Here is an 18310-nt window from a genome sequence, read left to right as displayed (position 1 = left end):
AAATGGAACCAGCCCGTGGGCCACCTTCAGAGACTGGCATCTGTCGCTCAGCCCTGTGCCTTTGGGATTCGCCCAGGCTGTTGCGAGGATCTGGCCTCCTTCCTGTGCACGGCCCACGATTTGCTGAAGGACCTTTGGTTTGTTTCCAGTTGGGGGTGATGATGAATAGAGCTGCTAAAAACTTCGTGGATGGCTTCTTCCGTGGACGTAGGTTTTCATTTCTCTAGGGTGGTTACCCAGGAGTGGATGGTAGCAGTGTGTTTAACTTTATAACAAACCACCGAACAGATTTGCAACGTGGCTGCACCATTTTGCATTCTCACTAATTGCTTCACCAGAACTTGGTGTTGTCTCTGTATTTATATATATTTTGGTTGTGTTTTTAGTGTGTTGTGGTGCCTCATCTCCGTGTTAATGCATTTTCCTAATGCATAGTGATGTTAAACAGCTTTTAATGTGCTTATTTGCCATCCCTTAATCCCCCTTGCTGAAATGTCTGTTCAAGTAGTTTTTTGCTCATTTTTTTATTCAGGTTGTTTGTTTTCTTACTGTTGAGTTTTGAGCATTCTTTAAATATTGTAGTTACAAGTCCTTTGTTAGATATGTGATTTGCAGAGCAGAAGTTTAAAATTTTGATTAAAAGTTTTAAAATTTGATGCAGTCCACTTTATTGATTTTTTTTTTCTTTCATAGATTGTGCTTTTGTTGCAGAGCATGGGCTCTAGGCACGTGGGCTTCAGTAGTTGTGGCTCACGGGCTCTAGAGCACAGGCTCAGTAGTTGTGGCACACGGGCTTAGTTGCTCCGCGGCATGTGGGATCTTCCGGGACCAGGGCTCAAACCCGAGTCCCCTGTATTGGCAGGTGGATTCTTAACCACTGCGCCACCAGGGAGGCACCCTAGAGTGAGTCTTGAAATGAGATGTGATTCCTCCAGCTTTGCTCTTCCTTTTCAGAATTGTTTTAGTTATTATAGTTCCCTTCCCTTTTCATTCAATTTTAGAATAAGTTTGTGTATATTTACAAAAAATCTTGCTGGGGCTTTGACTGGAATTGCATTAAATCTCTTGATAAATTTGGAGAGATTTGACATTTTTACTATATTGTGTCTTCCAATCCATGAGCACAGATTTGTCTCTCCATTCATTAGGTTTCCTTTGATCTTCCATCATGATTTGTAGTTTTCAGCATATAGCTCCTGTACATATTTTAGATGTTTACCTAAGACCCAAATAGAGCTATTGTGAATAGTATTTTTCAAAAATTCAATTTTCTTTTTTTTTAAAAGGATTTTCTTATTTATTTATTTATTTATTTATTTTTGGCTGTGTTGGGTCTTCGGTTCGTGCGAGGGCTTTCTCCAGTTGCGGCAAGCGGGGGCCACTCTTCATCGCGGTGCGGGGACCGCCCTTCATCGCGGTGCGCGGGCCTTTCTCTATCGCGGCCCCTCCCGTCGCGGGGCACAGGCTCCAGACGCGCAGGCTCAGCAATTGTGGCTCACGGGCCCAGCTGCTCCGTGGCATGTGGGATCTTCCCAGACCAGGGCTCGAACCCGTGTCCCCTGCATTAGCAGGCAGATTCTCAACCACTGCGCCACCAGGGAAGCCCAAAAATTCAATTTTCAATTGTTCATGGCTGGCATATAGAAATATGGTTGATTTCTGTCATTGGCCTGTTTCCTGTGACCTTGCGAAACTTATTAGTTCTAGGAGTTTTTTTTTAAAATAGATTCCTTGGGATTCTTGATGTAGACAATCATATTATCTATAAATAGGGGCTGTTTTCTTTCTTTTGTTTCTGTTTCTTGCTTTTGAGCAGACATGCTTACCTTCTTCCCAGTCTTAGAGGGAAGCATTCACTCTCCTCCCACTCAATATGATGTTAGCTATAGGTTTTTGATACCTGTTCTTTATCAATAAAGTTGAGGAAGTTCTCTTTCCACTCCTAGTTCGCTGAAAGTTTTTATCAAGAGTGGGTGATGAGTTTTGTTTTTCTTCTTTGATCTGTCAGTGTGGCTGGTTTTTGAATGTTCAACCTGCTTTGCATTCCTTGGGTAAACCCACTTGATCATGGGGTATTATTCTTTGTATGTGTTGTAAATTAGATTTGTTAATATTTTGTTGGGGATTCTTACATTTATGTTCATGTGGTATATTAGTGTGCAGTTTTCTTGTAATGTCTTTGTCTGGTTTTGATATCAAGGTAATGCGCCTCCTGGAATGAGTTGGGAAATGTTCCCTTCTCTTCCGTTTTCTGGAAGGGATTGTGTAGAATTGATGTTATTTCTCCCTTGACTGTTTGGTGGAATCTACTAATGTAGCTATCTGGGCCTGGAGGTTTCTTTTTCAGAAGTTTTTAATTACAGGTTCAGTTTCTTTAATAGTTATAGGTTTTATTTATATTTTAGAATATCTCTTTCATGTCGGGTGAGTTTGTCGTTTTGAGGATTTGGTCCATTTGATCTAAGTTGCTGAATTTATGCACGTAGAGCTTTTGGTACTGTTCCCTTATTCTTTGGATGTCCGCAGGGTCTGTAGTGGTGTCTCGTTTCCCTTTCAGATATTGGTGTTTTGTATCTTCTCTCTTTTTCCCTTTGTTTCTCCTGCTGGAAGTTTATCAAATTTTTTGATCTTTCCAAAGAACCAGTTTTGGGTTTCGTTGCTTTTCTTCTCCTGTTTTCTGCGTGGCACACGTCTCTGTGTTCTTCCTGGGACTGTGTTTGCAGCTTGTCACATGTTGCCACGCTGCCCCCTCAGTCATCCAAGACTTTGATGCCTGTTGGGAAGAGAGTAACAACGGCAGGAAGAAGGAATAATCATCGTAGCTGACACTTAGGGTTTCCCGTGGGAGGCAGTGTGCTGAGTGCACCCCTCGTACCTGATGACAGCCTGTCCTCCCTGCAGACGACAAAGCTGGGTGCAGAGGAGTCCTGGACGTAAGAGATGTGCTGCCACCTGTGGGCAGTGACGTTGGTCCCACGGCCTGTGAGCACAGGCTCAGAGCTGGGTGCCTGTTGGTGGTGTGATTTAAAGGTGGTATGAACCTGGGCTGGCTCTGTCTGGTGGGCTCACTCTCTGGAGGGTCCCCAGGGAAGCGCTGCAGGGGTTGTGGGTTCTCAGCTCCTGTATAGAGGGTGGAGAGGGAGGGGCGCCGCTGCCTCCAGCAGCCCCTCCCTCCCCTGGGTGGGTCCCTCCCAGACTCCTGGCCTCCTCCCTTCCCCGTCACGCCAGCAGCCATCCTGGTTGTCGGCTCTGGCTGCTGTCAGCCTCCCTGGTGCGGAGTGTGTGCCCAGCTGGCCCCCCAGCTCTTCCTTTGCTCCAGCCTCATCCTGGAAGCTGGGCCTGCTCTCTGGGGTGCCCTTGTGCAGGGCCCACGGCCGCTGTCTTTCCTAAGCGTTCTTGCTTACTCTTTGAGAAGGAGTGGTGGGTGGTTAGCGCCACAGTTCACTTGAGAATATGTAAATCAGACGTCAGGGCCCTGTGGCCAGCGGCCCTGTCACCAGCTGGGCTTCTGACTGTGACCCAGGCCCAGGGTCCAGAGGCGAAGGAGCCCAGACCCCTGGGTCCCCTGGTAGATGTTTGAGGACCGGCAAAGTGTGAGTCCAGCGTCCCAGGCTGGACTCGCAGAGTGGTGGCAGCTAGGGTGGTGCTGGGGACGCCTGGGCTGTGTCTTTCAGGTGATGGGCAGCTGGTGAGGGGATGGGCGTGGCTCAGAGAAGGGGTGGATGTGAGGACTGCAGAATGGCAAGGTGGTGAGCGGAGCCGGGGCAGCTGGGCCTTTGCAGGCCTGAGGAGGGTCCCGCCGAGTCATGGGGGAGGGGCTCACCAGAGCGTCAAGGAGCTCAGGGGCAGAGTAGGGCTTCCTGGCACAGGCCCGCGCCAGCATCCTGTCCCTGGTGTCGGTGCTGAAGGTCTCGAGGACAGCAGGTCCTTCCCCTGGGTCGCCCCTGCAGTTGATGGCGCACGGTGAGCCCGCGGGCCCCTCCCGAGGGCTGTATGTGCTGCTCCCCCAGGGTGAAGCCCGTAGGCAGAGGGAGCGCCTGCTGCCCTGGGTCCTTCCCTCCCTGTCCTGGGGCGCACCCCTGTGGGTTCCATGAGCACAGCTTGTAATCGCTGCAAGCTTTGTCCCTGAAGTCAAGGTGTCTGTAAGTGCTAGTGTTCTCGTAGTTATGAGTAATGAGGTGCTTTCCATGCGTAACACAGCGAGCAAGGTTCAGTGCCCAGCTCTGGCGGGGGTGGAGCCTCTCTTGCTCGCTGGGGCAGCTCCCTGGGTCCTAAAGAACAGCAGGCCCACCTGCCCTCTGCCTGGCTTGTGCCCTGCCCGGAGGGGGTTCTCTCAGGCACAGCCTACCAGGTGTCCTGGCCAAGCTCTGGTCCTGGAGTTTCGGAGGTTCTGCATCTCTGTTTCTGTCTTGTGGCCCCTCAGAGCCCCACTGAGTTCCTGCTGGAAGGGACCTGCTCTCAGGAAATGGCTGAGTTTTGTCCTGGAGGCACTTGGGTGAGAGAGGACTGTTGTTCCTAAAATGTCGTTTGCTGCTTTCATCACCTGCCGTGCTGCGTGCTGCATGCTTTCCATAATCAGACTGTTAAGCGTGACAAAGCAGGCTCTTCAGTAGCTGTGTCTGGTTGAAAGAAGTTTACGCTGCTGCCGCTGTTTAGCTGTTGATTCGCTGACGGCAAGAGGCCTGTGTCCAGCCACGTCCCCATGCCCGGGGCGCAGTGTGGACTTGCTGAGTGTCTTTCCGGTGCCTTAGGGGAGTTACGCCCACGTCCGAGCTCAGGTCGAGGGGCCACTGGATTTCTCTTCCGTCCTGGAGCCGCCCAGCTGGACCTCGTGCAGTTGCCCCCCTTAAGAGGAGTTGCACAGCAGTGACAGAAGCGCCTCACTTTAAATAAAACGAATACAGGCTTAGGAAAGGTTTTGCTTCCCCACGTGGGAGGGATCCGTGAGTGAAATGGAGGAGGGTGCTGTGTGCTGCTGCTCTGCTTGTGGTCTTGGGGTGTTGGTGTTGCTGGCTTTGTCCCCAGTGCTCAGAGTGGCCGAGAAGCCCCCCCCCCCCCGCCCCCCCCGTTGCAGGGCCAGGCCTCTGCACCGTCTTGCTTCTGCAGCCACAACTGGGAGGGGCTCAGGGGCATCTGGGTGGAATTTCCGGCCCCTCCCCTGCTGTCCACAAGGGGGCAGTCTTGGCCCGGCTGCGCTGACAGAAACTGCGACTTCTGCCTCTTAGATGTAGCTGGTGTATCTTGTTTGTTGCAGGACCGTGTTATAGAAAATATAAAATGGTTTTAGAAGTAGAGGGAATAACATGAAGGGCATCTGAAAGACAAGTACAGCGTGCATTGATGGTTTTGGTCAGAGGTGGTACTCAAGCTTTCTTTCACGCTTCAGGGGACCCTAGCCCTGTGGTGGTAGCTGTTTGAGATTTGCTGAATAAGCACTTTTCATAGGCTCCACCACTGCTTTCCAGATGTTATCTACTGTAACCAAATCCCCAGTGGGTAGTATTTGTTGAATAAAAGAATATGCATCCATTTGGCAAGCCGGTTTTGACCTCCTGCCCCCTCCCTTCCCCCAGCTGGCTGGACCCAGTAAGGCACCTTCCTTGCCAGGACTTAGTCCCTGTTTCTCCTGGGAGCACGTGCGGGACTGAGGCTACGTACGAGGACCTTGGAGAACACTGGGGTGGTGTGTGTGGATGTGTGAGCGTGTGTGAGTGTGCATGCTGGCAGCAGACATCAGGAGACAGCTCCCGGAGCAGGTGGGGCCGGAGCAGCCCCAGGAAGGGTGACTGGGGCCTTGGGGAGAGACAGGGAAGGACAGCACGGCAGCAGGAAATAGAGGTCCTGGAAGTGCAAGGGGGGCACGTGCAGAGAGTGCGGGGGGGGGGGGCGGAGTGAGGGGAGAGGGTGAGGGGAGGGTGTGACCTCTCAAGGTCTTGCAGTGCATTTCACGCTCACCCAGAACGAGTCTCCACTCTTACTCAGCAGCATCTTTGTGTGACCTGCCCTGGTCGCTTCCTGTCTGTGTCTAAGCAGGGAGAGGTGGCTGGGAGGAAGGCCACCCAGGGTCCTTGTGCCTGGAAGGTGGGGCTTCAGGGGATTTATACCCTTACATTGTCCTTTTTCTAATGCAATATTATTGTAATTGTTTGCTTAAAACACGTGCTGATTTCCGTTAAAACAACATGGTGATTTTTTTCCTTTTTCTCAAATAAAAGTTGGGCAGCACTGGACACAGGTCAAAATGTGGCTGTCCTGGTCAGGTGACTGAGGGATTGAGGCCTTCTTCAGTGGTTCCTATGTCTAAAAGATCGCAAATATAAAAATTCTAAAGTTTATAAAAGCTGCCAGTTTATAAAAGCTGCCACAAAATAGGAGGGTACAAGATGCAGACCCCCAGTCTCAGGCCAGTGAGCCCGTGTCGGGCTTCTGCAGAGTCAGAGGCAACACTGGAGTGTTGGAAGCCCCTCATTTCTGGGCCGGGTGGACAGGTCTCCCCTGGACCCTGCACTGCTCCCGGCTCCACTCTAGGGCCCCAGTGTGCCCTGCCTGGCCCTCTCCCTCCCCGCCCTCTATGGCCAGCTTCTTGAAGACGCTAAGTTTGTGGTAACTTGTCAGGGCAGTGATAGAAAACCAACACACCCAGGGTGACAGCAAAACCTTCCCCAGGCACTGCCACCTGCCCCCAGGCTCCACATCCTACTTTGAGAGAGCCATGGGCTCCCTGCCAGTCCCCACGGGGGCCGGCGCTTAGACCCCACTGTCGGACCACAGGAGTTGGTGGGGGACGCTGCCCAGCCCTGGGCCTCAGCCCCAAGGAAGCTGCTGAGGCGGGGACGCTGGGTGCTGGGGCCACCAGCCAGCCAGCCCCCTGCTGTGCGCCCGGCTACTTCCAACTGCTCGTAGCCCACTAACTGCCCAGCCAGGCCTACTTGCTGCTCGTTTCAAAGTTTTCTTAGCCAATCTTATTTCTTTTTTTCCCAGCTGAACTTTAGAATCATTTTGCTGAGATCTTTAAAGAATCTTGTTAGTACTGGTTTGGGATTTGGTTGCAGTCACAGAGAAGCCGAAGGCTGACTTGTTCTCCGCTGTCGGTGCTGGTAGCTGGCCTATGGATGACCCAGAGGTCCCTACTGGCCCCAGGGGGTGGGCCACGTGTTTTCCTCGGGGGACCTATTCTCAGACTTCAGTGATCTGGCTTCCCAGATCCCTGTCACTGCTGAGTTTCCATTTCATCCTCCAGCAGGCCCTGCACCCTTACCTGCGCCACCTGGCTAACAGGGTGAGGTCGTGTCCACTAACTTCAGGAGCCTCCAAGCCTTTGCTCTGGACTTGGTAACAGACACACTGGCCTGTGGGATGCGCAGCACTCCCGGCCCCCCCGCCTGTGCTTGGCCGCCTGCGCCCCTCACTTGAGCGTGGTGCTCGCTTGAAGGTCGCGCTTCAGCGCTGGGGTTTGTAAGTCTGGTGAACAATCCGGATGTCCACCTGGCTGTCTTCACAGGGTATCAGGGCAGAAGTCCCCGGCCTGAAGCCCTGCAGAGTAGAGTACGTGAGACGTCCTGGGGAGGCTTGGAGTCGGTGGCAGGTTCAAAACAGAGCGCCTGTAGGTGCAGCTATGGCTACGCGTTGGGTCCAGGGCTCCCTAGGTTGCTGCTCTGTGGGCGGGCAGCACACAGATGGGTAGAGGTGCCAGCGTCTCCTGCAGACTGGCTCCTGCCCTCCGGGAGCCCACCTACCCACCCCCCCACCCCCGGCCCCCCGGGAGATGGATGCGATAATAAATAAATGTGAATGGGCTGGCCCAGGGCCCGCAGAGGGCCAAGGTGAGGGGCCAGGCTGGGCCGGGCCAGGCCTGGGCCGTAGTTTGGAGAGCTGTGTGACAGTCTGTTCTGGGACATGGTTAGAGAATGCAGATGGGCACAGTCCACGCCCTCGGCTCCAGGTCAAGGCCACGACCCTGTTAGCAGGGCAGAGGTGTGAGTGGTGCGGTGGGATGCTTGCTGCTGCCTCCTGCTCTGAATCTTGCTCCAGAGACACTGATGCAACGAAAGGGCTGTTAACACAGATCTCTGCCCAGTTTCGGCTCATGAGTCTGATTTGTGTCTCTAGGTGCTGGCAAAACCCCAACACTGGGCGGCGGCTTCCACGTGAACCTGGGAAAGGAGTCAAGAGCACAGACCCTGCAGAACGGTATTTCCCGCCGTGGGTGCTGCTGGAAGAGGGTGGGCTCCTGAGGCGGGACAGGGATGTGGGACGAAGGATAAGAGTGGACAGCCTGCCGTGACCCCCCATCCTTGTCACCAAGCCAGTGCAGGCCCCACTTCTGGGAGGAATTGTTGGCGGAGTCCCCTCCCCGGGTCGTCAGGACCCTGCCTGGGTGCCCTGCAGTGCCCTGGGCCTCCTGCAGGGGCTCTCTGCCAGGGCTACTCAGTGAGGTCTCTGGACCCTAACGGGCCCACACCTGTCTGTTACAGTTTCAGTCGCGATAAGCACAGCAAAAACAAATTTATAGCAGTTTTGACGTGTAGTAGCATTTTCGTTGTATTTTATAACAGCCCCAGTCCACAACAGATTGGAGAAATGTCTGTTCAAACCGTGGCCTGTTTTTAATTGGGTTATTTGTCTTCTTACTGAATTGTAAAAATTCTTTATGTGTTTTAGGTACAAGTCTTCTCATCATTTATATGATTTGCAGAAAATTTTCACCCATTCTGTGGTTTGTTTTCTTCACTCTCTTGATGGTGTGCTTTGAAGCACAAAGGTTTTTAATTTTGATGATGTGCAGTTTATTTATTCCTTTGTTGCCTGTGCTTTTTGCGTCATAAGTAAGAAGGATTGCCTGATTCAATCCAAATCACAAAGATTTATGCTTATGTTTCCTTCTGAGTTATGGTTTTAGCTCTTAGGTTGAGGCTTTGATCCACTCTGAGTTAGTTTTTGTGTCTGGTGTAAGGTAAGGGCCCTACTTCACTCTTCTGCATGTGGATATCCAGCTCTCTCAGCATCATTTGCTGAACAGACTGTATTCAGTTGGCACCCTTGTCAAAAGTCAGTTGACCATAAATGTGAGGGTTTGGATTCTCACCTCTGTTCCATTGGTCTTCATCTGTCCTTTTGCTGGTATCACACTGTTTTGGTTATTGCATCTTTGTAGCAAGTTTTGAAATCAGGAAGTGTGAGTCCTCCCAATTTGTTCTTCATTTTTAACATTGTTTTGTTGACTATTCTGAGTCCCTTGAATTTACATATGAATTTTAGGTTTGGTTTGTCAGTTTCTGCAAAGCAGCCAACTGGAATTTTAATAGGGATTACATTGACTCTGTAGATCAATTTGCGGAGTATTGCCGTCTTAACAAGATGAAGTCTTCTGAAACCTGAATGTGGAATGTCTTCCCATTGATTTAGGTCTTCCGTAATTTGTTTCAACAATTTTTATGGTTTTCAGAGTATAAGTGCTAAATTTATTCCTAAATATTTTATTCTTTTTGGCTATTGTAAATGGAATTGCTTTTTTAATTTCATTTTTTGGTTGTTTGTTGCCAGTGTGTAGAAATATGAGAGGTATTTGTATATTGATCTTGTATCCTGCAGCCCTTGAAAAACCCACATATTATAATAGCTTTTTTAGTGGATTCCTGAGAATTTTCTATATATAAGATCACGACATCTGAAAATAGATATAGCTTTGCTATACTTTCCAATCTAGACACCTTTTAATTTTCTCCCCTGACAGCCCTGGCTAGAACCTCCAGCACCGCGGTGAATCCAGGTGTCTTATTCCTGATTTCAGGGGAAGTGTCCAGTCTCTCACCAGTAAGTGTGATGTTGGCTGTGGTCAGCTCAGGCAGGGACACCCTCTGCTGGGACCTCTCAGACACTGTGAGGACGCTGTCAGGAATGTTACGGCACATAAGAGTGCCTCCGTATTGGGTGCGTCCCTAAGCTCCGCGATCTTCACTTGCACGCTGGGAAGATGGGCTTGGTGAGGTCCAGCATCCTTACCTATATGCTGGCCACCTTCTCCTTGGCTCTGGAGGACCCGCCTCCCGTTGCTGCTGTGGATGGGAGTGGCCAGCACACACCCGGCCAGCAACTCCCCAGTCCAGCAGGGCTGACATCCACGTCGGCCGACTACCGTGAGGGCAGGTGGTGGGCTTCTAATTATGACTCGCATCAAAATGTTTTAAATTTTCCATTGAGCTTTTTCCTTTGACCCCATGGGTTTATTAGTGTTGTTGGCTCTACCAGCTTGGTTCTTCTGTGTTTAGAGCTCATACTCTGTTGGATTTCAGTCTTTTGAAATGATTTGATGCTTGCGTTATGGCCCAACATATGGTCAATTACAGTCAGTTTGGGCACTTGAAAATATTTTTCTGCAGAAAGTGGGGTGTTCTGTACATGTCACTTGGGTCAGATTTCCTCCCAGTGCTCACTGATTTTGGTTCTGTTTGTCTGTCTATCACTGAAAGGGCATATTAAGATCTCCATGGTGATTGTGGATTTGTCCATTTGTACCCATAGTTTTGTTGGTCTTTTGTTTTGCCTGTTTTAAGACTATGTGTATACAAGTTTAGCGCATACAAACTTATTTATTTATTTATTTTGGCTGTGCTGTGCAGCTTGCAGGATCTCAGTTCCCCAACCAGGGATTGAACCCAGGCCACGGCGGTGAAAGCCCGGAATCCTAACCATTAGGCCACTAGGGAGCTCCTTAATGAACACAAATTCACAATTATTCCTGGCGGGTAGCCTGAGCCTCCATTGCCTATATGCTGGCCTTCAATCCCACTTGTATTGGCCTCGTTCCACCTGCTTTCTTCTAGCTGGTGCTATCACATCATCTTTCTTTTTCTCTGTGGCTGACTTTAAGATCTTCTGCACATGAAGAAGTTTATTCCCTATAGAGAATGTATCTATTTCCGGACTTCCCTGGTGGCGCAGTGGTTAGGAATCCGCCTGCCAATGCAGGGGACACGGGTTCGAGCCCTGGTCTGGGAATATCCCACATGCCGCAGAGCAGCTAAGCCCGTGCACCACAGCTGCTGAGCCTGTGCTCTAGAGCCCGCGAGCCACAACTGCTGAGCCCACGTGCCACAACTACTGAAGCCCGGGCACCTAGAGCCCGCGCTCGGCAACAAGAGAAGCCACTGCAATGAGAAGCCCACACACCGCAACGAAGAGCAGTCCCCACTCGCCGCAACTAGAGAAAGCCCGCGCGCAGCAACGAAGACCCAACGCAGCCAAAAATAAATACATACATTTGTAGGGAAAAAACAGAGTGTGTATATTTCCAAAAACCTAGACTAGGTGGCACGTTGGACTCAAATCAGTTGTAGTTGTAAAGAGCAGCGTTCATGCAGACGTATTCATGGCAGTAGAACTGGAAACTAGCAATAAAAAGAGAGAAATAACCCGCCTGATTTAAAAAGACTTTAAATAGCCCTTGGTTCAAGTACGAAATCAAAGCGGAACTCGCGGGCTCCTCGGAATGGGCCCGGTGAGGCCTGAGGCCGAGGTGCAGCCCGCTCCGCTGTTTGGGGAAGCCCAGAGCCCCGGGGAGCACCCCGTCTCGTCCTCCGCACACCTTTCCCGGGGGCTCCTGCCTGGGGTCCGCGCCCAGCGGCCTGGCCCCTGAGGAGGGGCTGGCCCTCCCTCCGCCCACCTTGGCAGGTGTCCCCTCCTGTCTTCGGCTGCCTCCCCCGGTGTTGTCGTCCTGTCTCTGTCTGGGTGGGGGCTGCAGGGACCGAGGGGGGCCATCTCTCCGCAAGGCGCCTCTTTTCTCCGGACCAGACCGGAGCTGGCCTGTTGTCCTCCCCCAGGGAAGACTCCTGTCTTTTCACTTCCCGCCACCCGCCCCCAGTCTGTTGGGTTGGGTTGAAATCTATGGATTTAACTTCAGCTGTTACTATTTGTGTTAGGTTTTGGGTGCCTTTCTTAGACAACAAGAGAGTTGGGAGAGGAACAGACGGCTTGGGTTGTGATTCCGTTCACGCGGGAGCCTGTGCCTCCTGGCCCCCCTCCCTCCCTGGAGGTGTGGTGCCCGCGCAGGTCCCTCTCTTGGGCCGTCTCTGGTTTATTGGGAACGTGCTCAGGTCCCAACTGAGGTGCAGCTCAGTGAGAGAGAAGCCCTGGGCTCTGTCTTCCCCCCGGGTGCCTGGAGGGGCTGGAGCGGGCGCCCCACTTAGCGTGGCAAGGGCATCCTGGGCGCCAGCGAGGGGATTTGGTCCAATCTGCGTTTCCGTCTCACTCTCTTTTTCTTTCCTAACTTGGACCTTTTGGGGTTTTCTCTCTATCTTTGAAGTTCTGAAATGTCTCTAGGCTGGAGCATTGGTCACTGACTTGATGAGCCCTTTCACATGGGAGACATTTCTCAGGGAAACTTCTTATTCTATTCTTTTTGTTGGTCTGTTTTTCTTGGTATAACGTATGTATAGTAAAGTGTGTAAAATGTACCAGCCTTAAGTGAACTGCTTGATTAATGTGTATGACCTAAGGCCTGGGCTCATATCATGGTCGAGCATGTTTCTTGTACCCCAGGAAGCTCCCCACTGTCGATTAGTTTTACTTGGTTTTCTGCTTCAGACAATTAGAATCACAGAGAATGTCCTTTTGGTGTGTGTATATCAGCAGTTTGTTTATTGCCACGTAGGATTTCATTTGTGAATATACCACAACTTATCTATCTGCTTTTCCTAGCCATGGACGTTTGGCATCTCCATTTTGGCTGCCGTGTGTGTTCTTTTTTTTTTAAATAAGCTTTTACATTCATTTAATTTTTTTGGCTGCATTGGGTCTTAGTTGTGGCACGCGGGATCTTTGTTGAGGTGTGCAGGATCTTTCTTTGTGGCGCGTGGGCTCTTCGTTGCGGTGCTGGACTTCTCTCTAGTTGTGGCGCATGGGCTCTGTAGTTTGCGGCGCATGGGCTCTGTAATTTGCGGCACATGGGCTCTCTCGTTGAGGTGCACGAGTTTAGTAGTTGTGGCGTAAGGGCTTAGTTGCCTCACGGCATGTGGTATCTTAATTCTCTGACCAGGGATCTACTCTAGTCCCCTGCATTGGAAGGCAGATTCTTTACCACTGGTTTCCTTTGCTGTGCAAAAGCTTGTAAGTTTGATTAGGTCCCATTTGTTTATTTTTGTTTTTATTTCTGTTGCCTTGGGAGACTGACCTAAGAAAACAGTGGTACGATCTATGTCAGAGAATGTTTTGACTATGATCTCTTCTAGGAGTTTTACGGTGTCATGCCTTTTATTTATTTATTTATTTGGTTGTGCCAGGTCTTAGTTGTGGCAGGCAGGCTCCTTAGTTGCAGCTCTCGGGCTCCTTAGTTGCGGCATGCAGGCTCCTTAGCTGTGGCGTGCGAACTCTTAGTTGTGGCATGCATGTGGGATCTAGTTCTCTGACTAGGAGTCAAACCCAGGCCCCCTGCATTGGGAGCATGGAGTCTTAACCACTGCGCCACCAGGGAAGTCCCTATGGTGTCATGTCTTATGTTTAAGTCTTTAAGCCATTTTGAGTTTATTTTTGTGTATGGTGTGAGTGTGTGTTCTAACTTCATTGATTTACGTGCATCTGTCCAACTTTCCCAGCACCACTTGCTGAAGAGACTTTTTCCCATTTTATATTCTTGTCTCCTTTGTTGAAGATTAATTGACTGTAGGTGTGTGGATTTATTTCTGGGCTCTCTGTTGTGCTCCATTGATCTGTAAGTCTGTTTTTGTACCAGTACCACACCATTTTGATTACCATAGCTTTGCAGTATTGTCTGAAGTCTGGGAGAGTTATGCCTCCTGCTGTGTTTTTTTCCCTCAGGATTGCTTTGGCAATTCTAGGTCTTTTATTGTTCCATATAAATTTTTGGATTATTTGTTCTTGTTCTGTGAATAATGTCATAGGTATTTTGATAGGGATCACATTAGATCTGTAGATTGCTTTGGATAGTATTGCCATTTTAACAATATTAATTCTTCCAATCCAAGAGCATGGGATATCTTTCCATTTCTTTGAATCCTCTTTAATTTCCTTTATTAATGCTTTATAGTTCTCAGCATATAAGTCTTTCACCTCCTTGATCAGGTTTATTCCTAGGTGTATATATGTATATTTTTTGGTGCTATTTCAAAAGGTATTGTTTTTTTACATTCCCTTTCTGATATTTCATGCTGGTGTAAAGAAATGCAGCCAATTTTTGAATGTTGGTCTTGTATCCTGCTACTTTGCTGAATTCATTTATTAGGTCTAGTAGTTTTTGTGTGGAGTCCTTAGGGTTTTCTATATATAGTATCCTGTCATCTGCATGTAGTGACAGTTTTACCTCTTCCCTTCCAATTTGGATACGTTTTATTTCTTTTTCTTGTCTGATTGCTGTGGCTAGGACTTCCAATGCTACGTTGAATAGAAATGGTGAGAGTGGGCATCCTTGTCTTGTTTGAGATTTTAGCGGGAAGGCTTTTAGCTTTTCACTGTTGAGTATTATATTGGCTGTGGGTTTGTCATAAATGGCTTTTATTATGTTGAGATATGTTCCCTCTATTCCCACTTTGGTAAGAGTTTTTATCATGAATGGATGTTGAATCATGTCAAATGCTTTTTCTGCATCATTTGAGATGACCATGTGGTTTTGGACTTTTCTTTTGTTAATGTGGTGTATTACATTGATTGATTTGCAAATGTTGAACCATCCTTGTGAACTTGGGATGAATCCCACTTTGTCATGGTGTATGATCTTTTTTATGTGTTATTGGATTCGGTTTGCTAATATTTTGTTGAGAATTTTTGCATCTATATTCATCAAAGATATCGGCCTGTCATTTTCTTTTTTGGTGGTGTCTTTGTCTGGTTTTGGTATCAGGGTGATGGTGGCTTCATAGAATGTCTTTGGGAGTGTTCCCTCCTCTTTATTCCTTTGGAAGAGTTTGAGAAGGATTGGTATAAATTCATCTTTGTATGTTTGGTAGAATTCGCTTGTGAAGCCATCTGGTCCTGGACTTTTGTTTGTAGGGATTTTTTTGGTTTGTTTTGTTTTTTTAACAGATTCTATTTCACTTCTAGTGATTGGTCTGTTCAAATCATCTATTTCTTCTTGATTCAGTTTTGGTGGGCAGTATGTTTCTAGAAAGTTGTTCATTTCTTCTAGGTTGTCAAATTTGTTGGTGTATAATTGTTCATAGTATTCTCTTATTTTTTTTTTGTATTTCTGCGGTGTCAGTTGAGATTTCTCCTTTTTCATTTCTTATTATGTTTATCTGGGTTCTCTTTTCTTCTTGGTCAGCCTGGCCAGAGGTTTGCCAATTGTGTTTACCCTTTCAAAGAACCAGCTCTTGGTTTTACTGATTTATTTTTCTATTTTTTAAAATCTCTATCTCGTTTATTTCCTCCATGATCTTTATTATTTCCTTCCTTCTGCTGGCTTTAGGTTTTGTTTGTTCTTCTTTTTCTAATTCTTTTAGGTGGTAGGTTAGGTTGTTTACTTGAGATTTTTCTTGTTTTTTGATGAAGGCCTGTATTGCTATGAACTTCCCTCTAAGAATTGCTTACGCTGTATCCCATAGATTTTGTATGGTTGTGCTTTCATTGTTGTCTGTCTCAAGGTATTTGTAGCATGTTATTTAGTCTTCATGTAGTCTCTCTTTTTTTTTTTTTTTCTCATTTCTTTCCTGTGGTTGATTTCTAGTTTCATTGGCATTCTGGTCAGAGAAGATGCTTGAAATAATTCCTGTAGTTTTAAATTTGTTGAAGTTAGTTTTGTGCCCTAGTATGTGGTCAATCCTAGAGAATATTCCATGTACGTTTGAAAAGAACGTGTATTCTGGTCTTTTTTTTTTTTTTTGGATGTAATGTCCTGAAAGTATCAATTAAGTCTAACTGTTGTATTATTTAGGACCTCTGTTGCCTTATTGATTCTCTGTCTGGAAGATCTGTCCATTGAGTGAGTAGGATGTTAAAGTCTTCTACTATTATTGTATTCCTCTCCTTGTGTGTCTTTATCTCCGTTAGTATTTGTTTTATGTATTTGGGTGCTCCTATATTAGGTGCCTATATGTTGGTGAGTGTAAAATCCTTTTCTTGTATTGATCCTTTTATCATTATATAGTGTCCTTTATCTTTCCTTATGGCCTTTGTTTTTTTTTTGTTTTGTTTTGTTTTTATTAACTAATTAATTTATTTTTGGCTGCATTGGGTCTTAGTTGCTGTGCATGGGCTTTCTCTAGTTGCAGAGAGAGGGGGGCTACTCAGTAGTTGTGGCTCATGGGCCTAGTTGCCCTGCAACATGTGGGATCTTCCCGGACCAGGGCTTGAACCCACGTCCCCTGCATTGGCAGGTGGATTCTTAACCACTGCGCCACCAGGGAAGTCCTGGCCTTTGTTTTAAAGTCTATTTTGTCTGATACGAATAGTGTGACTCCCGCTTTCTTGTCATTTCAGTTTGCACAAAATATCATCCCCTCACTTTCAATCTGTGTGTGTCCTTTGCCCTAAAGTGGGTCTCTTGTAGGCAGCATGTTATAGGCTCTTGTTTTTTTTAAAAAATATATTTATTTATTTATTTATTTATTTTTGGCTGTGTTGGGTCTTTGTTGCTACGTGCGGGCTTTCTCTAGTTGTGGTGAGCGGGGGCTCCTCTTTGTTGCGGTGTGTGAGTTTCTCATTTCGGTGGCTTCTCTTGCTGTGGAGCATGGGCTCTAGGCACGTGGGCTTCAGTAGTTGTGGCACATGGGCTCAGTAGTTGTGGCTCGCGGGCTTAGTTGCTCCACGGCATGTGGGATCTTGCCAGACCAGGGCTTGAACCCGTGTCCCCTGCATTGGCAGACGGACTGTCAACCACTGCGCCACCAGGGAAGCCTGGCTCTTGTTTTTTTATCCAGTCTGCCACTCTGTGTCTTTTGATTGGAGCATTCAGTCTATTGACATTTAAGGTAATTATTGATACATATGTATTTATTGCCATTTCAGACCTTGTTTTGCAGTTGATTCTTTGTTTCTTTTTTGTTTCTTTTTGTTTTTCTTTTTGTGGTTTGATGATTTCCTTTTATGCTTGTGTTCTTTTTGGTTTTCGTGAATCTGTTGTATATTTTTGATTTGCAGTTGCCCTGTTTTTCAAGTGTGTCAATGCCTTCTTATATCTGCTTGCTTTAGACTGATAGTCATATAGGCTTAAACATATTCCAAAAAAAAAAGAAAAAGAATCTGCATTTTCTTACTGTCCTTCCCCACATTTTATGATTTTGATGTCCCTTTTTACATCTTCATGTTTATCCTTTTGCTGTTCCCTGTGTTTATCATTGCTTTCACAAATAGGTTTTTTTTTCTTTCTGATCTGTTTACTGGATAATTTAAGTGACTTACTGTCCAATTGTGATTTCCTCCTTCCTATATCTTCTTGTTTCCTTTCTATTTAGAGATGACCTTTCAATATTTCTTTCAGGATAGGTTTAGTAATTGCTGTATTCTTTTCGTTTTTGCTTGTCTGAGAAATTCTTTATTTTTCCTATTCTAAATGATAATCTTGCTGGGTAGAGTATTCTACAGTAGGTTGCAGAGTTTTCTCTTTCAAGACTTTGAATGTATTTTACCACTCCCTTCTGACCTGCAGTGTTTCTGCAGAGAAATCAGCTGATAGCCTTATGGGAGTTCCCTTCTAGTTAACTTTGTTTTTCTCTTGCTGCCTTTAGAATCCTCTCTTTATCTTTAACATTTGTCATTTTAATTATAATATGTCTTAGTGTAGGTCTGTTTGGGTTCATCTTGTTTGGGACCCTCTATGCTTCCTATATCTCGATATCTGTTTCCTGCTTTAGGTTTGGGAATTTCTCAGCCATAATTTCTTCAAACACATTCTCAATCCCCTTTTCTCTTTCTTCTCCTTCTGGAATCCCTATTATGTGTAGATTGGCCTGCTTTTCATTATCCCATATGTCTCTTATATTGCTTTCATTTTTTTCATTTGGCTTTCTGTCTGCTGATTTGATTGGGTAATTTCCACTATTCTGTCCTCCAGGTCACTTATTCTTTCTTCTGCATTATTCATTCTGCTCTTCTGCCTTTAGCTCAGCTTTTGTCTCAGCAAATGCATTTTCTAATTTTTCTTCGCCCTTCTCTATAGTTCTAGTTCCTTTTTACAGTAATTTGCATTTCTGTCAATAGCCTTTCTTAATTCTTTCAGTATTTTCATTACTGACTTTTTGAACTTGGTGTCTGTTAGACTGAAGAGGTTTCACTGTTTTTTCCTTCAGGGGAATTCTCTTGGTCTTTTAACCGAGAGTGCTTCCTCTGCCTCTTCATTTTGCTTATGTTTCTCTTTGTGAGTTTA

General features: G+C 47.1%; 1 protein-coding gene across 6 annotated transcripts in view; it reads left to right on the top strand.

Moving 5' to 3' along the window:
• Positions 1-18310, top strand: part of BRF1 (BRF1 RNA polymerase III transcription initiation factor subunit) — an 83564-nt gene that overhangs the window by 928 nt on the left and 64326 nt on the right. For 4 of the 6 annotated variants that reach the window (XM_057544641.1, XM_057544642.1, XM_057544638.1 and 1 more), the window contains exon 2: positions 8110-8190. The exons of the other annotated variants lie outside the window; for them this stretch is intronic. In XM_057544641.1, coding sequence (XP_057400624.1) covers positions 8110-8190 — 81 coding nt within the window. The remainder of the gene's footprint in view (positions 1-8109; positions 8191-18310) is intronic. 6 annotated transcript variants of the gene reach the window in all.

The sequence above is a fragment of the Balaenoptera acutorostrata genome, chromosome 3 (assembly GCF_949987535.1).
Source record: "Balaenoptera acutorostrata chromosome 3, mBalAcu1.1, whole genome shotgun sequence".
Lineage (NCBI taxonomy): Eukaryota > Metazoa > Chordata > Mammalia > Artiodactyla > Balaenopteridae > Balaenoptera > Balaenoptera acutorostrata.
The sequence above is the reverse complement of the archived record's forward strand: the minus strand, read 5'-3'. Positions and strand labels throughout refer to the sequence as shown.